The sequence below is a fragment of the Rhinolophus sinicus genome, linkage group LG02 (assembly GCF_036562045.2).
Source record: "Rhinolophus sinicus isolate RSC01 linkage group LG02, ASM3656204v1, whole genome shotgun sequence".
Lineage (NCBI taxonomy): Eukaryota > Metazoa > Chordata > Mammalia > Chiroptera > Rhinolophidae > Rhinolophus > Rhinolophus sinicus.
In genome coordinates, this window is record NC_133752.1 from 190,272,139 (window position 1) to 190,293,542 (window position 21,404).

At 38.9% G+C, this 21,404-nt stretch overlaps 1 protein-coding gene across 47 annotated transcripts in view; it reads right to left on the reverse strand.

Moving 5' to 3' along the window:
- Positions 1-21,404, reverse strand: part of RBFOX2 (RNA binding fox-1 homolog 2) — a 257,051-nt gene that overhangs the window by 83,457 nt on the left and 152,190 nt on the right. Inside the window, exon 1 of one of the 47 annotated variants that reach the window (XM_074326324.1) lies at positions 13,606-14,136. The exons of 39 other annotated variants lie outside the window; for them this stretch is intronic. In XM_074326324.1, the coding sequence (XP_074182425.1) occupies positions 13,606-13,650 (45 nt within the window). In that variant the 5' untranslated portion in view covers positions 13,651-14,136. Of the gene's footprint in view, positions 1-430; positions 561-3,778; positions 4,052-13,605; positions 14,137-21,404 lie in introns of those variants that run through there. 7 more of the 47 variants (XM_074326313.1, XM_074326322.1, XM_074326314.1 and 4 more) reach the window with 7 other exon arrangements.

Here is a 21,404-nt window from a genome sequence, read left to right on the forward strand (position 1 = left end):
ACTGAAGATATGGAGCAGTGCAGAAGAGTTCAGAAAGAAACCAAATCTCTGGAAAAAGTGAGGCTTTTTTTGGTTCATTGTAAAGGAACATAAATTAGTCTCCAACCCACAATCTCCGCCTACCCCCCCAACTTCCCAGAGTCCTGCGCAGCCCACAGAAAAGTGGAAAGTGTGCCAAAACAAACAGTGTGGGCCGAAGCTCTGTGGATGAGGGTGGGTTGAGGTTCGGGTGGAACTGGCAGGCAACCGAATGGAATCACTTTAAAGCAATGCCACAAAATGGAGACTAAATAATCACTGAGGACTCGCAACATTCACAGAAAATGGGATATGCATAGCAAAACCGTAGAATAGAATCCCTACTCCAAACTCATTTCAAGAAAACAAAAACAGAAAGGATAGGAAAAAAATGAAACAAAGCGAAACATACCTGCTCTCTTATCTGTCTTTAATTAAAGCATAAAATACCCTCCCTCTTCTCTTCTCCCAACCACCCTGGAACAGAGGAGGGAACTGGCAGCAGCTCAGGTGAAAGACTTCAGCCTTCCAGCTACAAAGAGGGGAGATAGCAGACAATGGAACTGGTGATTCATTACAAAAGAATACACTCCAGAGCGGCCTGCTGCCACATGGGCTCACTGCACTATTTAAAGGAACAGCAACCCCCTTTCCAACCTCCCTTATTCTTAACACCTTCCCTCCTCTTGGTCCTGATGGAAAACAGATTTGGAAGAAAATGCCAGCAAAGCACTGAGCTGTCCAAGAAAGGGAGGGCTTTGTGTTCCCCAGAAACTGGCAGTCTTACACTATAGTGGAGAACCACATTTTCTTTCACATCCATACTGTAAAATCGTATCCTCTCTGCCTCGTATACTTTCCCTTTCAACAATAAATAGTATAACTGAATCTGAGTTTGGCTAAACATTTTTTAAATTAATTGGAGCTGTAGTCATCTGCAAATTTGTTTTTCTATTTCACACATTATGAGAGTGATTTTTCCTCTTTTCTGTCCTTTTATTCCACATTGTTATTTTCACAGATGTGAGAAGATGCAATAATTTGATTCACATGTTCAGATATGAGAGTATCTCAGTGAAATACTCCTACAAAATATACACGAGCAAAAGACAGACATAAAGTTATAAAAAAAAATAAGATCACATGGGCATGTCCATAATAGAATTTTGTGATTAAATTATGATTTGTTCTTTTTTTTTGAATAAGGCAAAGCACTGATTACTTATTGTAAATCAGAGCAGTTTGCTTAACAGGCCTTATAATACTAGAGCATATATAATAATTAAGTGGACACACTCTCCAACTACTGATACAGATCTAATATTGTATGATGAAAAAGTCCACTGAAAGCCATTCTTCTACCAAATGAGCGATGTAAATTAAGGCACATAGAAATGTTAAGATCCAAGATGCAGAGAACCTAGGTGACAAATGGTGAAAACATACCTAAATACTTTTCTGAATATACTAGTCAAGACACTATATATAATAATAAACCACTTAACTTTGATAAACCCTAAACAGTGTAGGCATTTTATATTCAGAAAGCTTATGTGACAGATCATTATCATATATTGGGATTAGCTGTCTGGCTCAACAAACAAACAAAAAAACCCCAAAAAACAAAAAAACACCCCTTCCCCTCAAAAAAAACCCCCATAGGACAAGTAAAGGTTTGGCCCACCTGGTTTTACCAACAATGATATATGTTGTATTAACATAGAAAGTGTAAACAACAAATATGCTGGAATACTGAAAATTCACAGATTTGATATTCTGTACTTCCCAGCTGCATAAATTCAGGATGGGCAAAATCAAGTTACTTGTTTCCTTCAGCATTCAGCATATCCTGAGAAAACGGTATGACTTTAATTTACCTATTAGACTTCTTCGCTACCAAGAAATCCCCTTTTCCCATTTCTATTTATCTCTTTCGCTTCATTCCTAAAACTATAGTCTCCTTAAATACCAATTATTAAGACAATATTAAGTGCACATATTTGCATGTATGTTCTAACTTGCGCTTACACATGCTTAACTAGCTCCTCTGGAAAGTAAGGGGACATGTTCCAAGAGGCCATGATAAACCTGATTATAAAAAGTCCTAGTTTAGATAACTTTTTCACTGATTTAAAAATTCATACAGTGAAAAGTCAAGTCAGTGATAAGCCTTCAGTAATAGCTGAGAAAGAAGAGAGCTAATACCCTCTAATATTGCCAGTTAATGAAAATTGAATGAGGGCTCCAAGGTTAAGAAGTATCATCTCCCAAACAACAAAGAGAATAAAGAAATAGGTTTTCTCTCTTAGGGAAATTTTTAAAAAGTAAAGCAATATTTCAAAAGAGTTAATTAGGCTGACAATGAAGGGATAAGAAGTGGAAAAGAAAATATTTCAAGGGTGTCTCCACTTTCCAAAAGAGGGAGGGGTTACTTGATAATCTCCAAACTCAGGTCTGGTGAAGAATTACTCTGGAAAGAGATATTTTTTGAAAGCTCCCTTTTCTCTAAGTCACGCTGGGAAAATTTCCCTAACGCTTTCCCTCCTTCCAAATAACACTGCGGGGCATTATATAACATTTAACGGAACCGGGTTCCAGCTCCTAAACCGATGCCTCCATCCGGATGGCTAGCTGACTCTCTCGCCCTCCGGTGGTGACTTGAAGAGGCAAAGACAAGAGAGAATACAAAAAAAGGGCAAGCTCCTTAAAAGGAAAGCACTGTCCAGTGATGAAATTTCCCTACAGAGGATAAAAGCCTGGAGTGAAAATGATCCTAAATCTGAGACTAAACGACATGAGTGTTCTACAATGCAAATGATTTCTCATTGATCAATCACAGCCTCGCCATTCCTTCTCACCCTATATATAAAGCGAAAAGGGTAAAGGAACACACACAAGGGTGCCAATAAGAAAAAAAGCACTGCCAGGGGAAATCATGGCAGAGCATTCATTCACCTTTCCATTTGCCAGGGATGACTTGCTAAAATGCAGATGAGACATTGCCTGGCGTAACCAAAGACAGCCAGAGAGATGGGGAGGGAGAGAGACCTTCCATTCCCCACTCCCTCTCCTTCAAATGCCTTTTAATGCCCCTGTGATTGTCATCTATACATTCAGATCTGTTCTCCTGTCAGGGAGGGCTCTCTACCTGCCTCTGCTACACCTGAATGCGCCTAAGGTTCCCATTCAGAACATTCTTTGCCAGTAACAAAGCCATGAAAATGAAACATATTTTCCTAGTCTTCATTTTTAATAAGCCATTTAGAACGAAGGCAGCAAAACTGCAAGTCTATAGCCAATACTGAGAAACCGAAGTGAATCAGGAATCAGATTTCCCTGTAACACATTCTTCTGCAATTCTTAAAAGGAAGCCAACCTCTCTCCCCTCTTTCTGGCAGTCTACAAGAATCTCTTCCTACCTCTGCAGTCTCTCTCTCTCTCCCTCCCTCTTCTCAGAACCAAGACAAAGAGGTAGACAAATCCCCACAGGGTCTTTCCTGAGCTACAGCTGCAAAGTACAGGAAACAGGAATCGGCTATGGAGCTGGGGGGGGGGGGGAGGAGAAAAAAGGGTACGGATACACCTCTCTCCCTCTCTAACTCACAGCACACACACAGACTTTTCAGCTGATAACAATAAATTTGGCCTTTTCTAAGAAGACAGTAATAATTAAAACTCTGCTTACTCTATCCCACCGCCATTATCTTTATTTAGATCCCCAAACGGGAAAAGCAACACACCGAGGAAACGCAAATCTTACCTGAGTTACCATTTTCTTTTTCTCCATAAACCAAACGAACAGATGATGAACACCCCCGAGCAGTCGAGCTGGGGCACCCCCTCCACGGCCTTTTTCCCCCCCCCTCCCCCCCCAAGCCAGCTATGTAAGGGTGGGCAATTGGTCTCCCTTTATCCCGTCTTCCTTCCTTTTTCTTTCTAGTGTTTCTTCCTTTCTTTTCTCTTCCTCTCTGGCAGTCTCTCCCCCTCCTTCTTTCTCCAGCTCCCTCCCATATCTCAGGCAGATGGCTGAAGGAAGCCCCACCCCTGAATGCCTAAGGTAATTAATCAGAGTAGAGCCCCACCTCTTCCTCCTCCCAGCCCCTCCCAGCAGGCTGACATCTCCCAACTCCAGAAACAGGCCTGCTGGAGAATGGCAGTGTGGTGTGTGTGTGCTTTGCGCACGCGTGTATGTGAGTGAGTGTGTGTGTGTGTGTGTGTGTAGGGAGGAGGGAAGGAGGGAGCGCAAGAGGGCGGGGCAGGCGCCATGTGCAGGCATATTTTTAAGGAGTGAGTATCTGCGATGGTGGTATTAATTATATAGCACTGGAAGCATTTGGAGAAGCTTACCATACTTAATACAGATTTAAAATATTCTACCCATGAATATCTGATAAGTAAGAAATGAAAAAAAATATTTTTTAAAAAATATTTCCACTGATGTACAGTTTATAGATGTAGTGGATTTAATGAAAATTGTGAAAAGCTGTCGAATGACCATTGACTGGAAAGGTTTTCAAGGAATGGGGACATGCAAGAATCGGCTTGTCCTAAAGCAGTCTAATGAGTGCAAAGGACTAAACGAGAGGAGGAAGGTAATTAAAGCACTTATTTTTTCTACTGTAAAAAAACGTGGGGATTCTGAAAAAGGTGTCTACAAACATGACTGTTTAAGAAACTTAAGGTAGATACAAAGGTGGATACAAATTTGACTGCTTAAGGCTTCGCGCTTGATTAAAAATTCTGGTTAACTGAGACTTCACCCTTTGTGTTCCCCAGCCTTCTGTATTTCTGCCTCCTTTGAAAAAAATAAACCTTTTCTTATATATACACTGGACATCTGTGTCATTATTATAAATAATAGTTACTATATATATACACATATATACATACAGATATACATATACATACATACACACACACACACACACACACACACACACATATATATATATATATATGGTTTGGGAGAATGTTTAGTGAACATAAGAGTTTCATTAAAGTTCTTTTATTAAAAGGACATAATGGAAGAAAACATGAAAGACGTGATTTAGTCCGAAAGTCCTCGTCTAAGCCCTAACTGGGCCCTTTACAAGTAAGTAATCTTGGAAAAGTCCTAACCTCTGAATATAAATTTTACAATCTCCCTACTTTGTATTATTAAATATTTAAAAAGAACAATGTGTAAATGTTTGATGAGTTTATGATGTTTATCATATCTCATAAAGAATATCTAAATTTTTAGTATTCTAATAAGATCCTAAAGGATTTTGTTATGTATTTCAGTTATGCTGTATTTATTATGTTTATAATCTCTTACAGATAACCCAAAAGAGATTAATTCCCAAATTTTAAGCTTCCTGTTTTTAAAATAAACACAAATCAAAATTAAAAATCACAAATCACATTGAGCATACATAGTTTTTTGCTATCTCTATAAAAATTGTTTGGCAAAATGTATTACCAGGCTTTTAAAAATCTAGTGTAAAATAATGTTGGTTGGCACATTACCGATACAATATCATCATGCTCCCACCCAAATTAATAATCATTTTGACAATTCTGAACAGAATACAGGAACTACCAAACAATCTGTAGAACCTGGAGAAAGTGGCACAATCACAGCTATTTACTAAGTATGTACAATAAGTCAGACGATATTTGTGGCATTTTACAGATATCTGTACACCTTTTCTATAATCCATAATATATATATAAAAAACATGTACCAAAGAATGGGATCTTTAAATAAAAGAAAAAAATTATAAGAAAAGAGATAGCTCGGTACTAGGCTTGTTCTTATTTACATTTTTAGAAATGATCAGGAAGATAGCATATACTGCTGTCTCTGAATTTGCAACTGAAAATCCAATCAGAAGGAGATAAAATGCAGTCAAGTTTTTAAAAGACAAAGTGAGTAAACAGAAAAGAGGTAGGTGAGTTTCACTGGAAGCAGGGGTGACCCAGTGTACTTTTGGAAAAATCTCAATCATATTTATGGGAAAATGTTTTACATTTTAAGTTCTAATATAAGAAATAAACCCGAGACTTAATCCTTGTATACCATTCTTTGAATCCATGGTCCACTACAGTAAAAGGGGCAAAAACCCTGGAGTTCCAAGATGACAGACTCTGCCCCCCAACCCCCCAAATACCCTTATGACAGCAGCAGCTATCTTGAAGCTTGTGTGTGATGGCAGCCTCCACACATATAAAATGACAACAAGGCCCCAAGAAGAGTTTTTTTTGGTTTTGTTTTGTTTTTGTTTTTTTAATAAAAAGGCAACAGAGAGATCCCCACATACAGTAAGACTAGACCAGGACTCGCATAAAGGTTTCCTTAGGCCTGGTATTCACGCCTCTTTTCTACATTTAGGACCAACATTTTCTACTGCAAATAATAAGCTTATAAAAGTCTCATTACCATAGTGATGATGAGCTCAAGTAAAATAAATACTAAAATGATTCCTATAAACTCACTGAGTAACAGGATCATAGTGAGCAGTGGACACACTCAAGGCTATTTTGAAGTGTGTCCCAGACTTTAAAAGCTGGCGTTATAGAGGACAACTTGCTCCCTGGTGCCCAAGAGAGAGAGGAGCCTGGACTGAGCGGCCTGGATCTGACTCAGCTGAACAACGGGCGTCCCCGGTAGCTTGATGTACCCGGTCGTGCAGCGAGGAGAAACTCACTTCAGGGCATTTTCTGGTGGGAGGTGTGGGTCAGGGAGGCGGACAGGCAAATACACAATAAGAATGTCAGCTAAGGAAGGAGACGACACCCACCTTCATGGATCAATCCCGAGCTTCCAGCACAGTGCCTGGTGTATGGTAGGTACTCAATAAATTATTTGTTAAACAAATGAAGGAACTTCTCCTAGTTGTCTCAGTTTCTTCATTGCTTCCTCAGTGTTTCATGCAATCCCCAGATTCCTTTCCCCTGACACCACTCAATGGAAATTTATCCTACCGAAGTCACCAAAGACCTCCCATGGCCAAATGCAGTGGACATTTTCTATCTTCTTTGATTTATCTGGCATTTGGCATTCCCTCTAGGAAAGCCTCATTCTCAGCTTCAAACGATACCAGTCTTTCCTGATTTTCCCCTTTCGGTGTTCACTCGCTTTCCCCATCTTACTTTTCTCCCTCTGTCCACCCTTTAAATGTTGGTATTGCTTGAGGTGCCATCCTCCGACCTCTTTTGACTGCATACCACAGATTCTTAACCCCAGGTGTAGAGCTCCTCACACAGGCACCCCGGTGGAAATTTGTTTTCTTATGTGCATTCCTGTGCAAAGGGGGTCCACAGGATTCATCAGGTTCTCAAAAGGGTACAAACCTCAAAAAAATTCAACATTGCTGAACACGCTTGTTCTAGGTGATGTGACTCACCCCATCGCTTATGTACCACCCATTTACCCTAAGGATGCCCACATGGCTAGGTCTGGTCCAGACACCTCTCCTGAATGTCAGATCAACTGCCAGATGATGGTCAACTCCATTTAGATATCCTACAAATTTCTCTAATTTAAAAGTCCAAAACTAAATTCTCAAAACTGAATCATTAAGTCATTTAACAAATGCCAGAGTGCCTACTACATGCCAGGCATTGTTCTAGGCACTGGGGAAAACCAGCAATGAACAAAGGCTTGGATTCTAGTACTCATTCTACCATGTCTGTTTTCTTGGTGAATGGTTCCATTTCATGACCAGTAAAGAGCTACATTTCTTGAGAATTTACTTTGTGGTGGCTTCCTGTGAAGCAACTATTTGTATATTAGCTCACTTCATCCTCTTGAAGAGCTATTTTAATCTCCTTTTTAGAGATGAGGGAATTGTCTCTCTGCCGCCAGTAGACCACTCTTCCCATCCAAACTTCTCGCTACTGCCAGAGTGATCTTCCTAAATGCAAATCTCATCATGCTACTTTCCTGATTAGAATCCTCAACTATTCCCCAGAGTCTAAAAGGGGGGGAGATCCTAACTCAGGTAGGCATCTCATGATCTGGCTTCTGGCTCCGGCGCTCCTGTCAGTCACTGCTCCCGCCCCACCCCGCTCTTCTCTGCCCCTACCCCACCACACTGAACAACAGGCAGTTAGCGCCTCAACAACACCGAGTTTCTGTTCTTTTCTGTTTTCTGTTCTTCCGCTTCTATCTGGTTAGTTCATCCTTCAAGGCTCCCTTCAGGGATCCACTGCTTCAGAAGCCTTTCCTGACCCTACCTGCTCCCACATCTGGGGAAAGTACCCCTTATCCGATCTGTGCCTCAGCGCCTAACCCATGGTTCAGAATTGTTGGGGTTATTGTTTCTGTGTAACTATGACTAGACTGAGCAATCTGAGGGGAGGAATTGTGTGTTTCTTACGTCTCCAGTCCCTAACCCAGGGCCCGAATACGTATTAGGTAAATAAATGTTTGTTGAAACCAAACAATAACGCCTTGACTTCTATCAGTAGCCATTTATTTATCCATCTATGGGTACCTAAGAATAAAGAGTACTTATGTGGTTATCAAAATATTATCAAAGCATTCTTTTCTTTCAAAACAGTAGTTGGAAATAGCTTCAAAATTATAAATTCACTTCAGTACCTTAGAAATGTGAAGCTCTGAGGAAGACGTATAAAAAGGGAGAGTGGGAGAAAGGCCTTATTTTCGATTTTATTATAAGAATTCAGGTTCTAGACAAAATAATACTCATTGATTTAAAAAAGTCACAGCTTTCGGTGCTCTGGCTCTTCACAATTTTACAGAGATGTGACTCAACTTCTCTACCTTCCACCCACACAGCAGCTGTGCTATAAAAGCAGAGCCAAGAGTCCCTGACTAGAAGGCAGGTTTTTCTCATCCTTTCCCTGCTGCCTCTGACACCCAAGTGAAAAGCAACTTTAAAAGGATGGTATTTCCTGCAGTAATAAAAACGTGTTGGTATAAAAGCTTTTCACAGCATGCCCTCACACAATAACCCCAACTAAGTGTAAATAGCAATTTACACCTAATAGATATTAAATACCTTCTCAGAAGCACCTCTAACACAATGCCACTTTAATATCCTTTGACCTCCACATTCCCTTTAACATAAATGAAGCCAAATTATAGCTAACTATTAATTTCCTAGCTTCTTTTCTCTAGTTTAGGCAGGGTTCACTTATATAGAACCCATTCTGGAAAATAAGCTGAGAGCAGAATTTGAAATCAACTGCTCTAGACCTTATATGCTTCTAAAAACCAAATAACCCTCATATTTATTTCTTGTCCTCCAAATTCAAGCCTTTAGAACAAGACCACAGATAACATAGCACTAAGACACCAGTGAGAACAGAGAAGTTAGAAAATATCACTTCATCAATTATTATCTGGATTTGGGTAACATATGCATATCTTTAAAATATCCCAAACTCTAGATAACTACTCATATAATACGATTGAAATCAGATATGTACACAGTCTCTGTATTCTGTGAGAGACGAAGGAAAAAGGTTCTTAGACAACTATTAAAAAGGAATGGGATGTAAATAAATTTATCACTAACCAGATTATTAAGGAAATAACACCGCCTAACCAGTGAAAATTGAAGCGTGCTGTTTCTCTGATGTTAAAATATGCTGTGTCTATTACTAAATTACTGGGGATTCTGTCTTTTTCACCACTAAATCCCTGTGCCTGGCACACAGGTACTCAAAAAACACTCTCAAATGAGAAATTAAAGACTATCTCCTTCTCCATCAAGGCCATCTGCCCACAGAGAAGTAGAGAGCTAGGGACTAACTCACCCTCGGGCATTCTGCAGAGGCTGTCCTAGGAACTTTCTTCTCTCTATCTTTCAGGTGCCTAACATCCTTAAGCGGTACATGGCTGTCCCAAACCCTCAAGTCAGGACACTCAGATACGGGTACATTCCCAATAATGCAAGACCCTGCTTCTTCTTCTTCCAACTGCCCCACTTATCTCAACATGCTCATCAGTGCCAATGTGTTCAGTGGGTGATAGGTGAAGTAAAATGGCCTCAGGAAAAACTGGGAATAGACGAACCCCTAACTGACAACAAGTTACATTTCCCCCCAATTTGCTTTATTGTGGTAAAATACAAATAACATAATTTACCATCTTAGCCATTTTCAAGTACACAGTTCAGTGGTTATTAAATATGGAACTCTGTACCCATGAAACAAGAACGCCCCATTCTTCTTGTCCCCAGAGCCCTTGGAAACCACCATTCTCCTTTCTGTCTCTGATTCTGACTATTCTAGGGACCGCATATAAATGGAACCATCCAGTATTTCTTTTTTGTGGCTGGCTTACGCCACGTAGCATAATATCCTCACGGTTCTTCCGTGCTGCAGCTTACTTAGAATTTCCTTCCTTTTTAAGTCTGAGTAATATTCCATTGTGTGTATATACCATATGGACACTTTGGTCTATACCATACCCCACTGATGGACACTGGGGTTGCTGTACCTACCTTTTGGCTATTGTGAATAGTGCGGCTATGAACATGGCTGTGCAAATATCTCTTCAAGACCCTGCTTTCAATTCTTCTGGGTACATACCCAGAAGTAGAACTGCTGGGTCATATGATAATTCTATTTTTAATTTTATGAGAAACCATCATCCTGTTTTGTACAGCAGCTGTACCATTTTACATTCCCATCAACAGGGCAAAAGGGTTCTAATTTCTTTACGTCCTCACTAACGCTTATTTTCTGTGTGTGTTTTTTACAGTAGCCATCCTAACAAGTTATATTTTAACCATTCGGTCAGAGGCTGTACATTTTTAATACAAAAAGAATAATTTCAGGAACAGTTTACTCAAATAGATTTTTTTCTGGGCAGGGAGACTATACTCATTGTCTTCTAAATTATATACAGCAAGCTCCTATCTACTTACTCTGCCTGTATTTTAAACTGATTTGGCCCAGATTTGGTTTTGCAGAAATTATAACTAATAAAATAACCAATTTCAATTGCACAACTCTTAAGACAGGCATGATTTTACTAACAATAAGAGCAACGAAAGGTCAAGTACCTAAAATATTTTATTGCCTTATGTTGAAGAGACTCACTTTGTTTCATTATCTCAACACTAGCAATTCTAGAAATACAGCTGACCCTTGAACAACGCGGGGGTTAGGGGCATGTGCCATGCCCACCCCACAAATCCGTGTGTAACTTTCGACTCTACAGTGTGCCCTTCACATCAGAGGATTCAACCCAGGGCGCATAGTAAACAGTATTTTGATCTGCAGGTGGGAAATCCACAATTGGAAATGCGGAAATACTGCTTTCCATCTGGGGTCGGTTAAACCCATAACTACGAAACCCACAGATAGATACAAAGGGCCGATTGTATTAACTGAAAAAAATTTGTGTATAAGTAAACCTGCACCTTTCAAACTCATGTTGTTCATGGGTCAACTGTACTTAAAATAGGTGCAAAACATTTAATTAAAAAAAATACTATTCAATCATGTCCTCAATAATTTCCAATTGCACTGGTACAGAACCACAAGTATTATGCAAAGAGGAGCTTTGACTTATCTAAGTATAAGAAAATAACAAAAGCTAAAAAGAAAATTTTATAATATCAGTTAAGAGTTTGCGTAGCAAATAACAATCTGTTACCCACTTATAAATGCATTGAAAGAAAACTGTTACCTTAACAGAACTAAGAAATAAGATTATAAAATAGTTTTGGATCTTTCAACTTGAAATTGTTTTTTCAATCCCATTAATTTCCCTGATACTCTTAAAATTTAAGAGAGTATCCTCTTAAATTTTAACATCCCATTACTTGCATTTCTAAGTTACCTTAATTTCAGATAGAATCAACCTACTAAATGGAGCAAAGCCAAGGAAGTGTTGTTTTAAATCCTGAACACTACATTTACCAGTACTAAATGTTAATGACCAAAAAGATCTGGGGTGGCAAATTCATTTTATTATAAATTAATAAAATATTACTGCAAAAGACCTTATCAAAAACGCCATAATTCCTAAACAGGAACTCTTCAATCCACCCCACAACTTTTGTTTTTTGGGGGGAGTGGCCAATTTTCAAAAAACTCATTTATATATAATTTATTTTTTCATGTATTTCCAATATTTCCATTTTCTTTGGAAACACCTATTTTTTTCAGTGTTTTTCCTCAGGCAGTTTTACCTGTACAAGTTCCTTACTTTGCTAGTTGGGTCTCAGAAATTTGTTCACAGATGTTTCTCTTCGAAAGCACATCAATATTCACTTTAGAACTAGAGAGTAGAAGCTTGGCTTCTACTCTAGTCTCATGACACTCCCAGCCTTAAGCTGCCCTATTATTTTATGCCAGTGGAGAAATGGTCCATAGATATATGAGATCCACAAACATATCAAAACCTCATTGTGGTAAATATAATATAGTCTTAATTTGAATAGCTCAAAAAAATTGAAACTGTTATACAGTTAATATAAAACATATAGTATATAGACGACTGGGTTAGAATCTAGTTAAAGAAATATAACCACATCCCTCCCATATGACTTCAATACCGATAGCTTAAGACTTGAATGAGAGCTGTTTACTCTGGAGAGCTTCCCCAGCAGGTCCAATTAAAAATAGCCTGGTTTAGCCTTTAGGCCCAAAATACCTAAGAAGATGTACTGGTTAGTCACTTCCTTTAACCCTCTGCATTTCTATCCAACCTAAAACTTAGGTGCTAATTATTACAGAAATGGCCAAAGAAAAAAATAATTAAATACCATGAAAACACCAGTAAACTAAAACAAACTGAGAACCCAAGTAATATCTATAATTCAGAATTAATTGTGTTAACTGGAAAGTGTTTTTATGTTCCTATTCTAGGCTTTCAGCACCATTAATATTTCCAAGAATCCATGACAAATAAAAGATCGCCTACTCCAAACCCTTCATGTCATAGACAAGGAAAGTGAAGTCAAGGAAAAAGTAGCTACGTGAGCACGAACACGGCTAAACTACAGCTTGAACCAGAACTCAGGACTCGTAACGTCACCGTCATTCATGCTACTGCTATTAATTTAAAGGCCAACAGATACGCAGGAATATGCTCGATAATGGCCTAAAATTTTGTGATTCTAGATTTCAGCAAGTTAATAACTAAGATGTCACTAATCCCATCACAAAATAGTCTAAAATAAAATGTTAAACGTGGAGCGTGTCCTCTACTGTATATTATCTTTCTGAAAAATACAGCGACGACATTTGGCAACTGCCATCTGTGCTTCTCATCTATTCAAAACGAAGCCTAAAGTTTACTATATTATGGTGGCTTTATGTTATTTATAATGTCAAGCCCACTCTGTTTAAAACACACACACACACACACACATACACACACGGGCTTCTCTCTGAAGTGTCAGAACTTCTGGAGTTGAAAGCAACCACCCCTGCCCAGCCTTCAATATGACATAAAACTCAAACCTCCTGTTACAGCAAATCAGCAAAAAACTTTGGGACGTCTACGCCCTGAATGGTACCAGGTCAAAAGACAGAAAGTTTAGAAGCCTTTCATCCCACCATAAAACTTTCACATCAAACAAACAGTATCTAGAAAACAAGTTATAACCCTGAGCTTACCTGGACAACAGGATATTGATAATCCATACAATACACACCATACATAGCAAAGGGGAAAAAAATCTTCAGGTAAAGACAGTACAAAAAGTGTCTAAGCTCTTGTCTTGTTTGATCTGGCTGTCCTGTCCCAAAGGGCTAGGTAGCACCAGAAGACACTTAGCTGACTTGCAGTCTACGTAGAGACGTATGCTGGCTCAGATGGCGAAGCTGGACCTTGGTTCAGCCCGGGCTGCAACCCCAATAAAATTCAACACTACACAGAAGAAATGTTCAGGAAAAAATAAAAAGCTTCAACTGAGTTACGAGTTATACACCGAAAACGACACTAGAGATTTGCTGTTACTGTTGGTTTTCCTGACAACTCCACCAGAAACTCAAGAGGCAGAGAATGACAGCCAGGAAAAGGAACACGGGCTCCTTAAAGCGGCACGCAAAAACGGTAGGAAGCATGAGGTATCCAGGAGCCAAAATGATATATACGTTCCAGGATTTAAATGCGTCAGAGGGAACACTCCCAATCCAGGACATGGAAAGGCAGATGGGACTGGTATTATTTCTCTATTCCTTCTTGGGCAGGAGCGTGCGCACGCGCGTACACACACACACACACACACACACACACACACACACACACTCCCTTCTCAATGTCTCCGGCAGAGACAGGTGCTAGGATTAACTGTGTAAAACCCTTCTGCTGTGGAAAGGAATGGGAGAAAAAAGAAGTCACACTGCTCTGCTACACGCAGAAAAGGGATCCCCTTTCATGATACTGTATGTTTGTGTATCACTTAACACCTCCTGCACTCTGCTTTAACAGAGGCCAGGACAGCTGACAGGCTCAGCACTAAAAATGAGGAAGGTGGCCCCAACTCGGAGGCAACATGAGTCCACTGGAGACCTTCAGATATGCAAGATACTCTCTCAGCTGTTCCAATCAAACATGAAAGGATTAACTCCGGCTGCCTACAAAAAGGTGGGGGTGGAAAGGTCTTGTCAGAAAAGCCAGTTGCTTTTCTCGTTTTAGGAAGCTGCTATGCCCGCCCTACCATTATATACAAACACACATGTGCGCACATATTTCTATAACAGATATTAAAAACGCTAACAAATATGGACAGGTGTTAAGTCAGCCTGACAAAGCACGGCAGGTTAAAGAGTTGGATTTCAGAGCCTCAACGGCCCATCTGAAAACCAGGGAACTGCTAAGCAGTTCTTAGAAAACAGGACACAGAGGGAGAAGAAAGAGAAAATAAATGCTTAGTAAGAGACACACCATTTATAACTATTGCTCCTAAGAAATCCCCTACTTGGGGCAAACATTCAAAAGTTCAAAATGATGAACAATTCTAAATTAGTTTTGGGGGCTACGCTCTCCCTAATCTTGGAGAGCTAGTAGTATTATAACATGTTTTAGTAAGATTAAACTGTGAGGATTCAATGCAACTGTGATGAGGCATTCGTGAGAATACACGTATTACCATGCCCCCCACTGGTGTGATTTTTCTCCTTTTATGGTCATTGCAATTTATTTTAGGATTGTTCTGAAGTAATTGGTTTTTAAGAGTCAAAATGGCCTTAGTACAACTAAGACAGTCTCTTGGTTAAACATTTACTTTCGATCAGTTCTAAGAGGTTAGGAGAACCACTATAATGTACTAGATTATCTTCAGATTAGCAGTAGTGAGTCTATGTGAGAAATCAGTGCAGTCTAATTAAAAAAACATTTACACACATAAGGTATTGTGCTGAGCACAGAGAAATGAACAGACAGCCCTGTTATCAAGGACTCTACAGTTTATGGGAGAAACAGACAAGCACACAGGTAAAACCAAAAGGCAAAATGATGCTACAGCACAAAATGGACTATTGCAAGTAACTTCTCTACAGAGGGCTGTGATAATGAACTACGGCTGATAAACTGAAACTTTACGAGTTAACAACTGATTCAATCTAAACCTGAAAGTGGTCCCAGGAAAAGTTATTGAGGGCCTAGTCCATTTCTGAAGCTTTAAAGTCCTCTGGAGGCTAGATCTATACATCAAGGTGAAAAGATGTGACTGATTATGCTGTTGGATAATGTGTAGACTGTTAATTTCATATTTGTAAATGCACATATGTATCTGTATGTTAATAAAAAAATTACATATGTTTATAAGCTTTGTCATATATGTTATATGTGTTATATATTTATGCACACACATATAACTTATTGGTTGACACACATACCAATTTATGACATATATATATTATATACAGTATATATATATTTATATACACACACAAATATTATAGACGTTAAGACAAAACCAACACCTCTAGGGGGTGGGATGGTAGGGAGGGAGTTGGTTTTCATTTATTATGTTAGAGATAAACTTCTTATTTGTTCCGATGCATTTAAATTAGCATTTATTGCTCTGATAATTTCCTTTTATACGTTTAAGGGAATCAGAACAAATTTTATTTTGATTACAAGTACTGTGAAAATTAGTAATACTCTCTGTCTCTAATTTCTATCATTACTTTTGCTTTACTTGACATGATAGCTGGCTATAACCTTTCATTTAAGCCTGGAGCACATAGATCAGAAACAATCTCAATCATATCTATATCTTATCTAGATTCGGCCCAAACTGTCCCCAGCTCTAGTTCCAATAGCCTTTCAGAAAAATGGCAAAATAATTCAATATTTGGATTATAACTCCCTGTATTTTTTGCTTTTTTACCCACCTGTTACTGTAACATTCTCAACTCAGAAATTACTAAGTGATTCCCTCCCTCAGAACAGACTGGGTGTTTCCTTTAAATTTTAAATACTATCATATTTACTCAAAAATTCCAGCAATAAAAGACTGGTTCTCCACAAAAAGTTCTGAGTTATTTGCTGACAATGCCAATTTATACCATTTGAAAAGGTACACACTACGCAATATTATGAACGCTTTTATAGTATGAAAGTTTTTGTGTTCTCATCAATTAGAAACACGAATACAGAAAATGGCCTTTCATAGACATGACTATATATCTCATTAGCAGAGACACGCAGGACATACGTTTCAACACCTGGCACACTTAGAACGTGTCTGTTAAACAGAATGTAATGATATCAGAGAGAACTAGACCAATGACGTTTAGAGCTAGATATCTAGAAACTTGCCTGAGACTTACGAAATCTAAGCGTTGCTAAGGATGAAGGAGACAACGTAACACATGAGGCCGGAGGGCAGGGTGGGTAACACTGCAGCGCAATCTGCACCATCTACAAGGCCAGCGACCTCAAGCCTTACTCGGTACTGGGTAACCAGAGCGTATGTGAGGGTCTTCTCTTCTCTACCGTTCATTCTTGTTTTCTTCTCGCCCTTTCCTTTTGTTCTGCCTGTGCCACAATCCTACCAAGGGTGTTCAAAGATACTCGTTAGGCCTCAGGGTAGAATGTTTCAGCAAAGATCTCCGCTCTAATGTATAACACTGGCTTCAGTAGCAATAATTTTGGAAGGTTCCAAAGAGTACTGGGTACTGGGATAATACAGAAGTTCAAAGAGAGATAGTGCTTGAGAGAGAGAGAGAGAGAGAGAGAGATGAGGATGGAGGAAATGGGGGAAATAAAGATCCATATGCAGGTAAGATATGTAGTTAGAAATATGCAAGACTTACTTAGGGATCGGTGTGACCCGTCCACTTGACTGGGGGTGAATAGTGGGAAATGGCAAGAAAAGTAGGATGGAATCACTGTGGAGGGCCGAGGACATCAAGCTATGTACTTTAGACCTTATCTTTAAAGATGGTCGGAGAGGGAGAGAAGCATTTTGTGAAAATGTTCTGGTGGCTGCAGGAAGAATGGAAAGGGGAACAACCGGAAGGCGGGGAATGGGTTTCAAGTTATAGCAGGACATCCAATAGGAAATCTCTAACGGGGCCTGAGCCCCAGAAGAGAGCAGTCAGGGTTAGAAATAAAGATCCAAAAGGAGTGAGGGGGGAGCAGCCAGGGCCACAGCGTGCTTCAGATTCTTTCCCCACACGTATCCCTCCACAACATTTACTGACCATCAGCTCTGTATTGTACTTCAAAAGAGAAAAGATAAATAGAGAAGGAAGCAAAAGGGAGGGAGGGAGGGAGGGAGGGAGGGAGGGAGGGAGGGAGGGAGGGAGGGAGGGAAAGAGGAGGAAAAGGAGAGAGAGAGAGAGAGAGAGAGAGAGAGAGAGAGAGAGAGGTAGATACAAGGCAAAGGGCTGAAAATAGAACCTTAAGGAATACTCACTTCGAAAAGGCAGAAATAGCAACAAAGGATAAAGAGCTTAAGCAGGATCGTGCACTATTCACAAAAGCCAGGACACAGAGCACATCTGTTACTTTTCTTCGATCCTGTATCCCTTATACTTGTGAAAGTATTTAATAAATGGATACCAGAGATGAGTATATAACAATGTCAAGTAGAAAAACAGGTTAAAGGGAACGAGAATTTAGAAAACATGACTGAATTTAGCAAGTAGGCGACAAGAGAAGTTTTGAGAGAAAGCTGCTTTAGTAATATCAGAAAAAGGATGGCAGCAAAATTGGTAAATTCATGATCAGAATGAAAAATAGACACGGTACCTGCAGATAAACTTTAACAAAACTTTCTATCTTGGGATACTTCTTTGTCTTTCAAGTGGCAAATAAAGTACAAAATAATCACAGATACATTCAACTACCCACTATTACCTCTATTAAGGTGAATTTATCTTGTTTTGTTTTTTGCCTTGGTGCCTTTGATCATACTGTTTTCTTACCCACTTCAAAATGTCCAAATCTTAAAATGAACCCCTTCAAGGCCGACCTTAAATGCTATCTGCTCCACGAAGCTCTTCCTGATTCCTTCAAAAATATTCATATGAGTTCTATTGGTTCTAAGGTATGATGAGAATTGTTGACTTTTCTACACCAATGGAAATGCTTTAAATCATACCTACTAGAAAACAGCAAATCACAGTTAAGTACAGAAAGACTCCTTTGTATAACACATGGTACAAAAAGAAGTATGCGTGAGCCATGCTACGGCTGAACTGCATTATTCTACTTAAAGTGAGACACAGGGCATGCAAACTCCACGGCCAGAAATGAACATACTTGCTAGAAGTGTCTTTCCTTACTCTTTCATTCCAAATCCATACTACTCAGAAGTAAAATGTATCCATAAATAACAGGACAATAGACACTCATTTTAAATCCAGAAAGATAGATAGTACATAAAGGGTAAGAATAAAAATAAAGATAAACTTTTAAAGCAGAAAGTAATTGTCAATAATCTAATACCGTTAGGAAAATATGTCTACAAATGATTGCACATACACTATCTGACGTATTAGAGCCTTTTACCCTCCACAGAAACGTTTATCTCAACTCATAATATCTCTGTGGAAGATTACAAAGTGGTCAGAACACTTCACACCCCCTCCATCAAGAGGTGGAAGTTTTCCTCCACTCCTTGAATTTGGTCTTGGCCTTAAGACTTACATTGGCTACTGACATATTAGCAAATGTGATACAAGCAGAGTCTCAACGTGTACTTGTTCACTGGGGCTCAGCCTCCCTTGCTGCTCTCTGGAATTCTGAGGCTACTGTGGGAAGAACCATGATGGATGGATGAGAAACCAAGTGGAATAGACATGAGCTATTTCAGTTGAGCCTCCTAAATCAATGAGCTTCACAAATGCTGGACACAAAAGTGAGGTTATCCTAAAACACCCAGGCCCAACCAACCCAGACTAGAAAAACCACCCAAATTCCTCACCCACAGAATTATGAGCAGATAACTGATTAACATTGTTTTAAGCCATTAAGTTTTGGGGAGGTTTGTTACGCAGCAAATCCTGACGGATACACTCTCTCACTGCATAACATTAAGAGGTACACCTCAATTTGACACCAATACCTCACTGTCTCAATTACTGCAGGAATACCCTGGCTATGTCATGGTTATTCTTTTTCAAAGTTGTTTTGGCGATTCTAGGTCCTTGGCATTTCTATATGCATTTTAGAATCTGTTTGTTTTGTTAATTTCTATAAAAATCTTGCTTAGATTTTGATTGGGATTACCTTGAATCTAACCATCAGTCTGGGGAGAATTAACATCCTACGAATCTCAAGTTTTCTAGCTCACGAACACAGTATATTTCTCCACCTCATTCCACTCTTAAAAAATTGGTTTTTAAAGCTTCTAGCCATCTTTTCTCTAAGCATGTACTGCAACCAAATGCTACACCCGAGGTCTGTGATACCCCACTATGACTTTTCTGAAGGTGACTAGTCCCTTAACAGTCACATTCCTGTAAGACAGTGGGGTATTGGTGTCATGATAGAAAAACAGATCAGTAGAGCAGAATAGAAAGTGCAAAAATAGATCCACAGGTGCAAAGGCAATTCAGTGGAGAAAGAATAGTCTTCTCAACAAATGGTATTGCAACAACTGGGTATCCCATGCAATAAAAATGAACTAAGATCCATACCCTATACCATATACAACATTTAACTCAAAGTAGACCACAGACCTAAAAATATAAAACATGGAATTGTAAAAACTTTAGGAGTAAACCTTTGTGACCCTGGATTAGGCAAAGAGTTCTAAGATCTGACACCAAAAGCACAATTGTAAAAGAACAAATTAATAAAAGGGACTTCATTAAAACCTTCTGCTCTACAAAAGACACTATTGAGAATAAGACAAGCCGTAACTGAGAGAAAATATTTGTAAAGCATATACCTGATCAAGGACTTGTATACAGAATATATAAGAACCCTCCAAGTTCAACCATAAAAAAAAAAAAAATCCAATTAAAAAAATGGGCAAAAGATTTGGACACTTGATCAAAAAAGATACAGGGATGGTAAATAAGCACTTGAAAAGATGCTCAATGTCAGTACTCATTTGGAAATAAAAAACACAACCATACCAATTAGAATGACTAAAACTAAAAAGAGTGATAATACCCAGTGTTGAAAGACTATGGAGGAACAAAAAGTCTCAAATACTGCTGATGGGAATGTAAAATGAGGAAAGAGTTGAGCAATATCTTAAAAAGTTAAAATGACACCTACGATATGGTCCATCTATTCCACTTCTGAGTATTTAGTCAACAGAAATGAAAACACATATCCATAAAGACTTGTACGTGAATACTCATAGCAGCTTTATTTGTCAGAGCCTAATACTGAAAACAACCCAAAGGTCCTTCAACAGATAAATGATGAACAAATAATGGTTTATCCACAATAGACTTACTTAGCAATAAAAATAAACGAACCACTGGTACAGGCAATAACATTGATGAATCTCAAAATAATTATGCTGGGTGAACGAAACCAGGCAAAAAAAAGAAAAAAGAGTATTTATTGTATGCTTACATTTTTATAAAATACTAGAAAATGCAAAGGCATCTATAGTGACAGAAAGCAGACTGCTGGTTGCATAGAGATGTGTGGGGTAGGGGAAGAGTTGGAGGGATTATACACAGGCACGAAGAAAAGTCTGGAGATAATTAACATATTCATTATCTTGGCTGTGGTGATGATTTTGTGAGTATATACGTATGTCAGAATGTAATCAAATTATAAGCTTTACATATGTGCAATTTATTGCATATCAATTATACTTCAATAGAGCTGTGAAAAAACTGAAATAAATGAATTCCTGTCCCATTCACTGCAATGAGTTTGCGGAGGGCTAGTTATTTTCTTTAGGGGTTGGGGGTGGACTGGTAAAAGGAGATAGGGAAAGTCACCAGCATGTCCTAAAACATTATAGAGAAAACCTGCTAATGAGGAG